The 13,611-nt window shown below is 43.1% G+C and overlaps 1 protein-coding gene across 3 annotated transcripts in view; it reads left to right on the top strand.

The window, feature by feature from the left end:
• NDUFS1 (NADH:ubiquinone oxidoreductase core subunit S1) overlaps positions 1 to 13,611 on the top strand; it is a 490,208-nt gene that overhangs the window by 410,216 nt on the left and 66,381 nt on the right. For all 3 annotated transcript variants that reach the window (XM_069225983.1, XM_069225982.1, XM_069225981.1), the window contains 2 exons: positions 12,203 to 12,363; positions 13,098 to 13,252. In XM_069225983.1, the coding sequence (XP_069082084.1) occupies positions 12,203 to 12,363; positions 13,098 to 13,252 (316 nt within the window). The remainder of the gene's footprint in view (positions 1 to 12,202; positions 12,364 to 13,097; positions 13,253 to 13,611) is intronic.

Consider the following 13,611-nt stretch of genomic DNA (forward strand, 5'->3'; position numbering starts at 1 on the left):
AATCCGATTTCCAAACAAGGCATTGCTAGATGGATAGTTAAATGCATTCAAACTTGCTATCTCAAAGCAAAAAGAGAACTGCCTATTACACCAAAGGCACACTCGACTAGAAAGAAAGGTGCTACCATGGCCTTTCTAGGAAATATTCCTATGACTGAAATATGTAAGGCAGCCACATGGTCTACGCCTCATACGTTTACCAAACACTACTGCGTGGACGTGTTAACAGCACAACAAGCCACAGTAGGCCAAGCAGTATTACGAACTTTGTTTCAAACAACTTCAACTCCTACAGGCTGAACCACCGCTTTTGGGGAGATAACTGCTTACTAGTCTATGCACAGCATGTGTATCTGCAGCTACACATGCCATCGAACGGAAAATGTCACTTACCCAGTGTACATCTGTTCGTGGCATGAGTCGCTGCAGATTCACATGCGCCCACCCGCCTCCCCAGGAGCCTGTAGCCGTTTCGAAGTTGATCTTGAACATTTGCAAATTTGTAAATATAACACTTTAAACTACATTATGTACATACATATTCACTCCATTGCATGGGCACTATTACTATAATACACAACTCCTACCTCACCCTCTGCGGGGAAAACAATCTAAGATTGAGTCGACGCCCATGCGCAATGGAGCCGAAAGGGGAGGAGTCCCTCGATCTCGTGACTCGAAATGACTTCTTCGAAGAAAAACAACTTGTAACACTCCGAGCCCAACACTAGATGGCGGGATGTGCACAGCATGTGACCACGTGCGTCTACAAGGCTAATGGAACCGACCCCATTCGGCTTCTGCCCCGAATGCCACAAAAAGTATCCTTACACAGATCAACATTTGGTCTGTAATTTGTGTTTGTCTCCTGAACACAAAGAGGATACCTGCGAGGCCTGTCGAGCGTTTCGGTCGAGGAAAACGCTGAGGGACCGGAGAGCAAGAAGACTTCAAATGGCGTCAGTGCCGTCAGGACACCACGACTTGGAGGAAGAAGAAATCTTCTCCATTGCTGATTCGGACTCTGATGAGGCCGAAAAAGAACAGACGCCGAAAACCGTGAGTAAAACAGCCCCGGCCAAAACTCACGTAAAAATCATCAAAGCCCAGGGGACGCCACCGTCGGCAGGCCATGGCTTAAGCGCAAAAATCAGTGACCGTCCATCGGCACCGAAAAAGGGCACACATGTGTCGAAGTCATCCGACTCTGGTCGAGATACCGGCATAGAACAGACTCGGCACTGAGATGCTGGTTCAGAACAATCTCGACACCAAGATACCAGCACCGAGATGAGTCGGCACTGAGAGATCGAACACCGAAACTCAAAAAAGTGGCTTCGGAGCCAAAAAAGACAGTTGAAAAGGTTTCGATACCGAAACATCTGGCTTCGGAGCCGAAAACAAGTTCCTACACCGAGGAACAAGGCATTTCCGCACAAACGCAAAGCCATCAATTCGGACAAGAGCTAGAAGCGGGGGAGCCAGATTATACACAGAGAAGGCTCCATATACAAAAGGAGACAGGGAAGATAAGAACTCTCCCTCCTATAAGGATGAAAAGGAAACTTGCTTTTCAAGATAAAGATAAACAACCACAGGCAAAGGTGGCAAAACAAGTAACTCCGCCACCATCACCACAACGCTCACCGCAACCATCACCAGTTGCTACCCCACCTATGATGCAGTCTCCAACACACACAGGGATGAGCCACGATGACCCATATGCATGGGATCTTTATGATGCGCCTGTGTCAGATAATAGTCCCGACTATTACCCTACAAGACCATCGCCACCTGAAGACAGTACTGCTTACACACAGGTGGTGTCCAGAGCAGCTGCTTTTCACAATGTGACACTGCACGCTGAACCGATTGAAGATGACTTTCTATTCAATACTCTGTCGTCCACACATAGTCAGTACCAGAGTCTTCCGATGTTACCGGGAATGTTGAAACACGCAAAGCAAGTATTTCAAGAACCCGTAAAAGGTAGGGCCATCACTCCTAGGGTGGAGAAAAAGTACAAGCCTCCCCAACAGATCCTATGTACATCACGCAGCAACTGACACCTGACTCAGTAGTAGTAGGCGCAGCACGTAAAAGAGCGAATTCACACACCTCTGGAGATGCACCACCACCCGACAAAGAAAGTCGCAAGTTCGACGCAGCGGGGAAAAGAGTGACAGCACAAGCCAATTCACAGGCTTTGCTGTCAAGATATGATGTAGCCCACTGGGATGAGATGCAGCACTTTATTGAACATCTGCCCAAAGAATTCCAAAAGCGTGCACAACAAGTGGTGGAAGAGGGCCAAAGTATCTCAAATAACCAGATACGATCGGCAATGGACGCAGCAGACACAGCTGCAAGAACTGTAAATACAGCTGTCACAATTCGGAGACACGCATGGCTACGCACCTCAGGATTCAAGCCCGAAATCCAACAGGCTGTGCTTAATATGCCTTTTAATGGACAGCAGTTGTTTGGGCCGGAAGTGGACACAGCTATCGAGAAGCTGAAAAAGGATACAGATACAGAAAATGCAGAGGCACATTTAGGAAGACACAATTTAGAGGGGGGTTTCGGGGCCAAACCACAGAACCCTCAACCTCACAAACTAGGCCCACATACCAGAGCCAGTATCCGAGAGGAGGCTTTCGGGGACAATACTGAGGTGGACAGTTCCCTAAAAATAGAGGGAAGTTCCAAAGACCCCTCAAAACAAACAGTGACTTCAGTGTCACAAATCCCCAACACATAACACCAGTGGGGGGAAACTAACAGATTTTTACCAAAATTGGGAGTTAATAACAACAGACTTGTGGGTCCTAGCCATCATCCAACATGGTTATTGCATAGAATTCCTACAATTACCACCAAATGTACCTCCAAGAACACACAACATGTCCAAACAACACATGGATCTATTACAGCTAGAGGTCAAAGCGTTGTTGCAAAAAGATGCAATAGAACTAGTACCCAATCATCAGAAAGGAACAGGGGTCTACTCCCTGTACTTTCTCATACCCAAAAAGGACAAAACTCTAAGACCCATATTAGATCTCAGAACACTAAATCTTTACATCAAATCAGATCACTTTCACATGGTGACACTTCAAGACGTAATCCCCTTGCTCAAACAACAAACAACAAGACTACATGACGACATTAGATCTCAAGGATGCGTACTTCCATATACCCATACATCCTTCACGCAGGAAATACTTAAGGTTTGTAATCCAAGGAGTACATTACCAGTTCAAAGTGTTACCATTCGGGATAACAACAGCACCAAGGGTATTTACAAAATGCCTTGCAGTAGTAGCGGCACATATCAGAAGACAGCACATACACGTATTCCCGTATCTGGGCGATTGGTTAATCAAAACCAACACACAAGAACAGTGTTTTCAACACACAAAATAAGTCATAGAAACCCTTCACAAACTAGGTTTCTCACTAAACTACCAAAAATCACACCTACAGCCGTGTCAAATACAACAATACTTAGGAGTAACAATCAACACAAAAAAGGGATTGCCACTCCAAGTCCACAAAGGGTACAAGCATTCCAAAACGTAATACAAAGCATGCACCGAAACCAGAAGTATCAGGTAAAATTAGTGATGAAACTACTAGGCATGATGTCCTCATGCATAGCCATTGTCCCAAATGCAAGATTACACATGCGGCCCTTACAACAGTGCCTAGCAACACAATGGACACAAGCACAGGGTCAACTACAAGATCTAGTGTTGATAGACCGCCAAACACACACCTCACTACAATGGTGGAATCATATAAATTTAAATCAAGGGCGGCCTTTCCAGGACCCAGTGCCTCAATATGTGATCACAACAGATGCTTCCATGGTAGGGTGGGGAGCACACCTCAACCAACACAACATCCAGGGACAATGGGACACTCAGCAGAAACAACTTGACATAAATCACTTAGAACTACTAGCAGTGTTTCTAGCGTTGAAAGCATTTCAACCACTAATAGCCCACAAACACATTCTTGTCAAAACAGACAACATGACAACAATGTATTACTTAAACAGGGAGGTACACACATCACAACTGTGTCTCTTAGCACAGAAGATTTGGCATTGGGCGAATCACAATCCCATTCACCTAATAGCGCAATACATCCCAGGAATTCAAAACCAGTTGGCAGACAATCTCAGTTGAGATCACCAACAGATCCACGAATGGGAGATTCATCCCCAGATACTACAAACCTACTTCCAAAACTGGGGAACACCGCAAATAGACCTATTCGCAACAAAAGAAAACGCAAAATGCCAAAACTTTGCATCCAGGTACCCACAGCCTCACTCCAAGGGCAATGCGTTATGGATGAGTTGGTCAGGGAAATTTGCTTACGCTTTTCCCCCCTCTCCCACTCATTCCGTATCCAGTAAACAAACTGAGTCAAAACAAACTCAAACTAATACTAATAGCCCCAACTTGGGCACGACAACCTTGGTACACAACACTACTAGACCTGTCAGTAGTGCCTCATATCAAACTACCAAACAGACCAGATCTGTTAACTCAACACAAACAACAGATCAGACACCCGAATCCAGCATCGCTCAATCTAGCAATCTGGCTCCTGAAGTCTTAGAATTCGGACATCTAAACCTCACACAAGAATGTATTGAGGTCATCAAACAGGCTAGAAGACCTACTACAAGACATTGCTACGCAAATAAATGGAAACGATTTGTTTATTACTGTCATAATAATAAAATTCAACCAATACACGCGTCCACTACACACATTGTAAGCTACTTACTACACTTACAAAAATCTAAGCTAGGTTTCTCATCCATTAAAATACATTTCAGCTAATCTGCAAATTACGCATTCAACTTCACTATTTAGGATCCCAGTCATAAAAGCTTTTATCAAGGGTCTAAAAAGGATCATTCCACCAAGACCACCACCAGTTCCTTCGTAGAACCTCAATATTGTATTAACAAGACTCATGGGTCCACCATTCGAACCCATGCACTCTTGTGAAATGCAATACTTAACTTGGAAAGTAGCCTTCCTGATAGCTATCACATCTCTCAGAAGAGTAAGTGAAATACAAGCCTTTACCATACAAGAACCCTTTATGCAAATACACAAACATAAAGTGGTTCTACGTACAAATCCCAAATTTTTGCCAAAAGTTATATCACCGTTCCACTTAAACCAAACTGTGGAACTCCCAGTGTTTTTTCCTCAACCAGACTCTGTAGCTGAAAGAGCATTACATACATTAGACATAAAAAGAGCTCTAATGTGTTACATTGATAGAACCAAACAGTTTCGCAAAACAATTGTTTGTAGCTTACCAAAAACCTCATACAGGAAATCCAATATCCAAACAAGGCATTGCTAGATGGATAGTGAAATGTATTCAAACTTGTTATGTTAAAGCTAAAAGAGAACTGCCTATTACGCCAAAGGCACACTCCACTAGAAAGAAAGGCGCTACAATGGCCTTTCTAGGAAATATACCAATGACAGAAATCTGTAAGGCAGCCACATGGTCTACACCTCATACATTCACTAAACATTACTGCGTGGATGTGTTAACAACACAACAAGCCACAGTAGGACAATCAGTACTAAGAACTTTATTTCAAACTACTTCAACTCCTACAGGCTAAACCACCTCTTTTGGCGAGATAACTGCTTACTAGTCTATGCACAGCATGTGTATCTGCAGCTACACATGCCATCGAACGGAAAATGTCACTTACCCAGTGTACATCTATTCGTGGCATGAGATGTTGCAGATTCACATGCGCCCTCCCACCTCCCCGGGAGCCTGTAGCCGTTATAAGTTGATTAAAATTAAACTCGTAAATTTGTAAATATAATACTTTGTCACATTATGTACATACATACTTACTCCATTGCATGGGCACTATTACTTTTAACTCCTACCTCACCCTCTGCGGGGAAAACAATCTAAGATGGAGTCGACGCCCATGCGCAATGGAGCCAAAATGGGAGGAGTCCCTCGATCTCGTGACTCGAAAAGACTTCTTCGAAGAAAAACAACTTGTAACACTCCGAGCCCAACACTAGATGGCGGGATATGCACAGCATGTGAATCTGCAGCATCTCATGCCACGAACAGAGTAAGTGAAATTTTCCATATATATATATATATATATATATATATATATATATATATATATATATATATATATTCGATGGCATGTGTAGCTGCAGATACACATGCCATGCATATCTTCCACCATCTAGTGTTGGGCTCGGAGTGTTCCAAGTTGTTTTTCTTCAAAGAAGTCTTTTTTCAATGTCACGGGCTCGAGTGACTCCTCATCTCAGTCATAGTGCGCATGGCCATCGACTCCTTTGTTAGATTGTTTTCCCACAAAAGGGTGTAAGAAGGAGTGATAGAGTGAAAGAATGTAAATGTGCTGTAAAAGTAATAAGTAAATAAGATGTCAATGTAAATATATATACATATGTACAAATAAGAAACTGCAACAACTACAGGCTTCCGGGGAGGAGGGTGGGTGCATGTGAATCTACAGCTACATGCCACGAACAGATGTACACTGGGTAAGTGACGTTTTCCGTTCGATGGCACGTGTAGCTGCAGATACACATGCTATGCATAGACTAAAAAGCAGTTGCTCTCCCCAAAAGAAGTGGTGGCTAGCCTGTAGGAGTTGAAGTTGTTTGAAATAATGTTTTTAGGACAGCTTGACCAACATTGGCCTGATGCTTTGAAAATACATCCACACAGTAATGCTTTGTAATTTTATGTGGTGTAGACCATGTGGCAGCTTTGCATATGTGTGTCATTGGTATGTTTCCTAAAAATGCCATAGGAGCACCTTTTTTCCTAGTGGAATGAGCTTTAGGTGTTACCAAAAGTTGTCATTTTGCCTTAATGTAACATGTTTGAATACATTTAACAATCCATCTAGCTAATCCTTGTTTAGAGATAGGATTACTTTTATGTGGTTGTTGAAAAGCAACGAAAAGCTGTTTAGTTTTCCTAAACTCTTGCTCCATCCACATAATACATTAGAGCTCTTTTAAGGTCAAGAGTGTGAAGGGCTTTTTCAGCAGTTGAATCTAGCTGTGGGAAGAAGACTGGCAATTCCACTGTTTGGTAAATGTGAAAAGGCGATACAACCTTTGTCAAGAATTTTGGATTAGTTCGAAGTACAACTTTATGCTTGTGTACTTGGAAGAAGGGTTCCTCCAGAGTGAATGCCTGTATTTCACTAACTCTTCTTAATGAAGTAATTGCTACTAAGAAAGCAACTTTCAAGTTAGAATCTCACACGAATGCATGGGTTCAAATGGTGGCCCCATTAGTCTTGTGAGTACAATATTTAGATTCCAAGAAGGAACTGGTGGTGTTCTTGGTGGAATATTATGTTTTAGTCCTTCCATGAAGGCTTTAATAACTGGAACTCTAAGGAGAAAGGTATGCTGATATGGCAGTAAGATGAATTTTAATGGATGAGAAAGCTAAATTTGCTTTTTGTTAATGAAGTAGGTAGCATACAGTATCTTGTATGTATGTATGTGTCTTGTATCAGGTGATAGGAGTCTCCCTGAGCTCTGCTCAGTCTTCTCTTCAGAATACAACTTCTACTGGATACTTTTCAGGTCATCTTTAAGATTTAATCTTGTTACAACTTGGAACACTCTGACCATGTCAGGAACTCCAAAAAAGGCCTTTTAAAAGCCATGTAACGCCTGTGGCAAAAGAGGCTTTATTCAGAAGATCCTCACAGAGAGTGTATTTGTCTACATCCACATCATGAAGTGGTGGACGGCAGACTTTGTAGAACTTTCTCACAAAAAACTCTTAAAGACAAAGAAGACTCCTCTTGTGGCTACAAAAACGTAAATCTGAGGAGGCATTCTCTGATGAAGAGAATGATGATTCTTAAAAACTGAAAAATCCCACAAGAGAGGAAGATCGTTGACAGTGGAGCCTTCAGAGCCCCACAACAAAGCACTTAAAAAATCTCATGGTAAAGAGATGGTGCCACGTAAGAAAGCCTCCTCAAAAGTATTTTCTGAGCCTTCAACACCAGCTACCAGAGAAAGTTCTGTCAAATTTTCAAAATCGCTTCCTTCTACATCAAAAATGGTTTTGGAGAAAAAAATCAAAGATTTAAAAAAATCTTGTCACCGTGGACGACGATATCAACGACATCTACCACCATGGCTCCAACTTTCACAACAGCTGCGTCGCCTATGATAATGTCCTCGTCTCCATTATCGTTGATGACCATTGTTTCCTGCAGGATCACAACAAAGCCTTTGTCGTCCAAGAAAACTAAGGCGGTACCGCCAACGAGCCCACCAAGACCTATAGATACGGGGATATCCTTACCGTCGACTATTCCACCGTCGACGAAGGGTCTAAAAAAGACATCTTAGTCAGCAACGCTAACATCGAGGACGTTTTCGTCAATGACACCATCCTCGACAGACCGGCGACACCATCCTCAACGAGACCACCGTCAACGAGACCAGTGTCGACGACACCACCGTCGGCGACACCATTGTCTGCCAAACCATCGTCGATGACACTACTGCCTACACAATCTCAACAACCTTTGATACCTGTTACTGGCCTGTCTCCTACAGACCGACTGCTGCTTCCAGAGCACACCTCAGTGAGTAAAGTCACACCATTTCCACCTCATCATCTTTTAGGCGACGAATCGGAGGAGGAGGGACTTTTTGGAGTAGCACGTAGCCCCTCTGAGCTGCACGTTAAGTGCCAGGATGACGATCAAGATGACGACCAATATCACCACTCCAACGTTTACATACCAGAAAACGTGCAGCACAGCTACCAGCCCAGTCCATCACATAATATTCAGGATCAGACAGTCCAAATGCCACAAATTTGATTTTTAACTTGCAAGCAATGCTGCAGGACTACTATAAACGCTTTCCCGAACCTGCTCAATCGGCACCTCCATCACAGCCCCAAACACCGGCGAGGTCACCTCACCAAATTCCGTCTACTTTGCTATCCTTTTCAGGGGTTCCGCTATCTACACTACCATTAGTGGATCCACCGTCAGGTGACCAACACACATCGCAAGATGAACAGGAGGAAGAACTAGAATTAAGAGACCAGGCCTCCACATCTTCAGAGTGGGACAATTATGTCATGCAACCACCATACCCACCACAGCCACCTCCGGTGGACTCCACACCAGATGACATTGGTGGTTTTCATAGTATAATGGAGCGTGCAGCAAAAAGGTTTCAATTACCTCTAAGTAGACAGACTGTTTCCTATATGATTTTAAGGAACCCTGAGAGAAATCGATGAAAGCAATACCCAGAATAGATTTCATCTGGCAGGAGGGTATTCGTACTATGAAGAATCCAACCACCATTTCAGCAGTTACGCTAAGCCTGGATAAAAAATATAAATTACCAGACAATGCACCAGCTTGTTTGATCGGACATCCGAGAACAGACTCTGTTATAAGTCAAGCTGCACAGAGGCATTCCAAGAACACATCAGCACCCATCACAACACCTCCTTATAGAGATGGGCGTCGTCTTGATTTTGTTGGGGAAAGATTCTCAAGCACTACAGGGCTTACAGTTCGTGCAGCAAATTTTCTTGCGAGGTTTGACAGAAAAATGTGGTTGGTCAGTTTATAGATCTTCTTCCAGACGATTCGAGAGACGAAGCAAAAAGATTCTCCTAAAAGGTCAGAAAGCTTCTGCAGAAATAATAGATTGGCCAATTGACATCTCCGCAACCGGGTTTCGACAGCTAGCAGTAGCAGCTGTACTCCGAAGACAGGCCTGGCTAAAGGCCACGTCCTTTAGGCCTGAGGTGCAGAGTAAGATTTTGGACATGCCTTATGATGCTGAATCATTATTTGGGAAGCATATAGATGATGCCTTACAGGCTATCAAGACTGATACCGACACAGCCAGATCTCTGGGTATGTTACAAACTAAACAACCATCTTTTCGAGGAGCCAGAGGTAGGGGTACCTTCTCCTTTCGGAGAGGGTTTCAGAGTTATAGGCAACAATATCAACCCTTCCAAGGACAGGTTTCGTCCTCAATACTCTCAACATTATAGACAGCCACCTCCTGCAACCTACAAGCAACCAGCTAGGGGGAAACACCCCACCAGAGGTAGAGACTCTTCCAGGAAGCAATGACCTAAAACCAGCGCAGACTACCCCACAGACCAAATTACCACATACATTAGGAGGTCGAATCTCCCAATTGTTAGACTAATGGGCTTCTATAACAACAGATTGATGGGTCCTAGATGTCATATCTCGAGGGCACACCCTTGAATTTATCAACAAACCACCAAATTGTCCTCCCAAGGGTCCACCCCCTCCACATTTAAAACAAATCTCCCTCATGTTATAAAAATGAGCAATAGAAAGAGTACTGTATACTCGGAAGGGACTGAGGTTTTACTCCCGTTTCTTTTTGATAAAGAAGAAATCAGTAGATTTGTGTCCGATATTGGACCTGTGCAAACTAAACAAATATCTGAAACAACAAACTTTTCGGATGCTTTCTTTACAAGACATTTTGCACCTCCTAGACCATGCAGACTACATGATATCTATCGACCTCAAAGATGCATATTTCCACATACCCATTCTTCCAAATCATCCACAATATTTGAGATTCCAGGTAGCCAATGCTCACTTTCAATTTAAAGTGCTCCCCTTTGGTTTAAAATCATCTCCTTGCACATTTAACAAAGATGCTAACCCCAGTGGCGGCACATCTCAGGAAAAGAGGAGTTCAGGTATTCCCATACTTAGACGACTGGCTGATCAAAGCACCATCACCACAGTCAAACACAGAGCACACAAACATGTGCCTCAAATTGTTCAACAAGTTGGGTCGCACTACAAACCTTCAGAAGCCTTCCCTCATTCCAAAAACAGAGATCACTTTTGTGGGAGCAGTTATCAACACTAGCACAGACAAGGCAACACTCCTGTTAGACAGACAGATGAAGATGCAGCAATTTGCCCACAAACTAATCAAAAGACAATCCATTTCAGTTCGGACATACAAATCATTCCTAGGAATGCTGCCTTCTTCCATCCCTTTGATTCTGAACTGCAGACTTCACATGAGACCGTTACAAGAGGAGTCAGACAAGCAGTGGAAACGATCTTGGGGCTCCTTCGACAACATTATACAAATAACAGACAAGAAGTCCTCCATACATTGGTGGGCACAGAGGAAGAACTTGGCAGAAGGTTTAACTTAGCGGTCCCTGATAACAAACTACGTAATAACAGATGCATCCCTACAGGGTTATGGTGCACACATACAGGACCTTACCATCAGCGGAAAATGTGACAATCCCGACAAGAAATAGCACATCAATTACCTCGAGTTAAAAGCCATAACTCTAGCGCTACGTTCGTTCCTTTCCAGAATTGCAAACTCTTCCGTGCTCATCAGAACAGACAGCACTACGTGCATGCACTACTTAAATAAACAAGGGGAACAAGATCACCGGGATTGTCGCATCAGGCACAAGAGATTTGGCAGTGGGCAATTTGCAAAAACATATCTCTCAGAGCGGAACATCTACCAGGAGCATCAAATGTGATAGCGGACACACTGAACAGATTATCCTCAACCTGCCACGAATGGGAACTCGACCAACAGTCACCTCAGAGCATATTCAGTCAATGGGGCGTGCCGAAATTAGACCTTTTCACCACCACAAACGGCAAATGCCAGTACTACGCTAGTTGGCGCCACCAAAAAGATTCGTGAGGAGATGCATTTTCGATCAGATGGTCAAAGATATTTGCCTCACGCTTTCCCCCAATCCCTCTAATCCCTCGAGTAATTCACAAGTTCAAGAGGGAACCATGCAGGATCATTCTCATAGCCCCCAACTGGTCCAGACAGTTCTGGTACACAGAACTTCTACTATCAGAAGATTACAATACTGGAGAACTACAGTTACAGGTACGTAACTTATTTTCGCGTGTGTGTGTGTGTATATATATATATATATATATATCTGCGATCTCACACCTGTGTAGGAATATTTTGATATTTATGACTTCAATGAAGAGTCCTGCGATAGACAATTCTGATAACTTGTCAGTTGCATGCATTAAATGCTACGATAATCTGCCCTTTCTTACTTTTTCTTTTAGGTTCTGAGCCAAGCCAAAAAACCTATGGTGGTTGTTGGCAGCACCGCTCTACAACGTGCTGATGGTGCTGCTATCCATGCAGCAGTTTCTGCTATTGCATACAACGCCAGGGCAAGTAGCGGTATTACCGGAGACTGGAAGGTTCTCAACATCCTTCACAGGTTTGTTTCTATTTGCACCATCCCTTTTCACTGTTATTCCTTAAATGCATGGGGCTTGTCTAGGTTAACTTTGTTGGTCAATTCAGGTCGTTATGTTCTGAACATATGGGCAGCAGTGATCTGGAATTTTGTAATACATTCAAGACAGTGCAAGCCCAAGCCACAATATACCTGATTTTTATGTCTGTTGCTATGGCTTTGAGTCACAGACAGTACAATTAAGTGCTGAACAAATTGGTGCGTTTTAACATGTGTCCAAGATACTCCGAAACCAAGATGACACATTCCACAAAATTCTTATGATTAGCTCTGATAAATCAGGTCTTCAGGTTGGCCAGACCTCCTCAAAGAATGTTTGAGTCTTCTTTGTTTTAGAGTCCATGGTTTTCTGAGGGAGAATCATACCGTATCCCTCTTGTGAAAGAAAACAATTACACTGCCCAAGACCCATCTTTTGAATTTTGCTTTGGTGTTTAGACAGGTCACTGAGTTCTAGAGTTGCGTCCACTATCCTATGAATCTATGTAATTTACTGCAACTTTGTATCAGTTTATTAAATAATATTTTGTATCTGGTAAATTCCACACAGTTCTTAAGTCTTTACTAGCATTTCCCTAGTGTTACACTGGCCAAACTGCATGATTTGTATGAATGTTTTTGTGAGAGAGATTTTTGGGAGTTCAGCGCATGGCTTCAGAGGTTCTGTATTGTAGCAACTCTCTTTATCTCTGCAGGATAGCAAGTCAAGTGGCTGCTCTAGATCTGGGTTACAAGCCAGGGGTGGAGGCAATCCGGAAGAATCCTCCCAAAGTGTTGTTCCTGCTAGGGGCAGATGCAGGATGCATCACCCGTCAAGATTTACCAAAGGACTGTTTCATTATCTACCAAGGTATGATGTTTGCTGTACCATTACTCTGGGAGAGCCATTTTAGTTTTGTAAATACTTGTAGTCCATAGACAATAGTTAATGTTCTTTTCTGTTAAGTGATTGTACTAAAACATTGGAACACTGCATATTGTCTTACATATGCCTTCAGCTGTTTCCCATAGCTTTAATGCCAGGAAACGTTCAGCACACACTTCCCATTTTAGGAGCTTGAGCATCTCTTGCTTTACTGCGCATCTTTTCTAGTTGAACCCAAAATTTTGATATTGTATGAATGGCACCTGCAATGTCCGCATCGCAGATAAGCAAAATAAATAGTACATGGGTAGGTGAAATCCTGCATAGTCCAGACCTTGTGAAGG

Source organism: Pleurodeles waltl, chromosome 3_1, assembly GCF_031143425.1.
Source record: "Pleurodeles waltl isolate 20211129_DDA chromosome 3_1, aPleWal1.hap1.20221129, whole genome shotgun sequence".
In the NCBI taxonomy this organism is placed as follows: Eukaryota; Metazoa; Chordata; class Amphibia; order Caudata; family Salamandridae; genus Pleurodeles; species Pleurodeles waltl.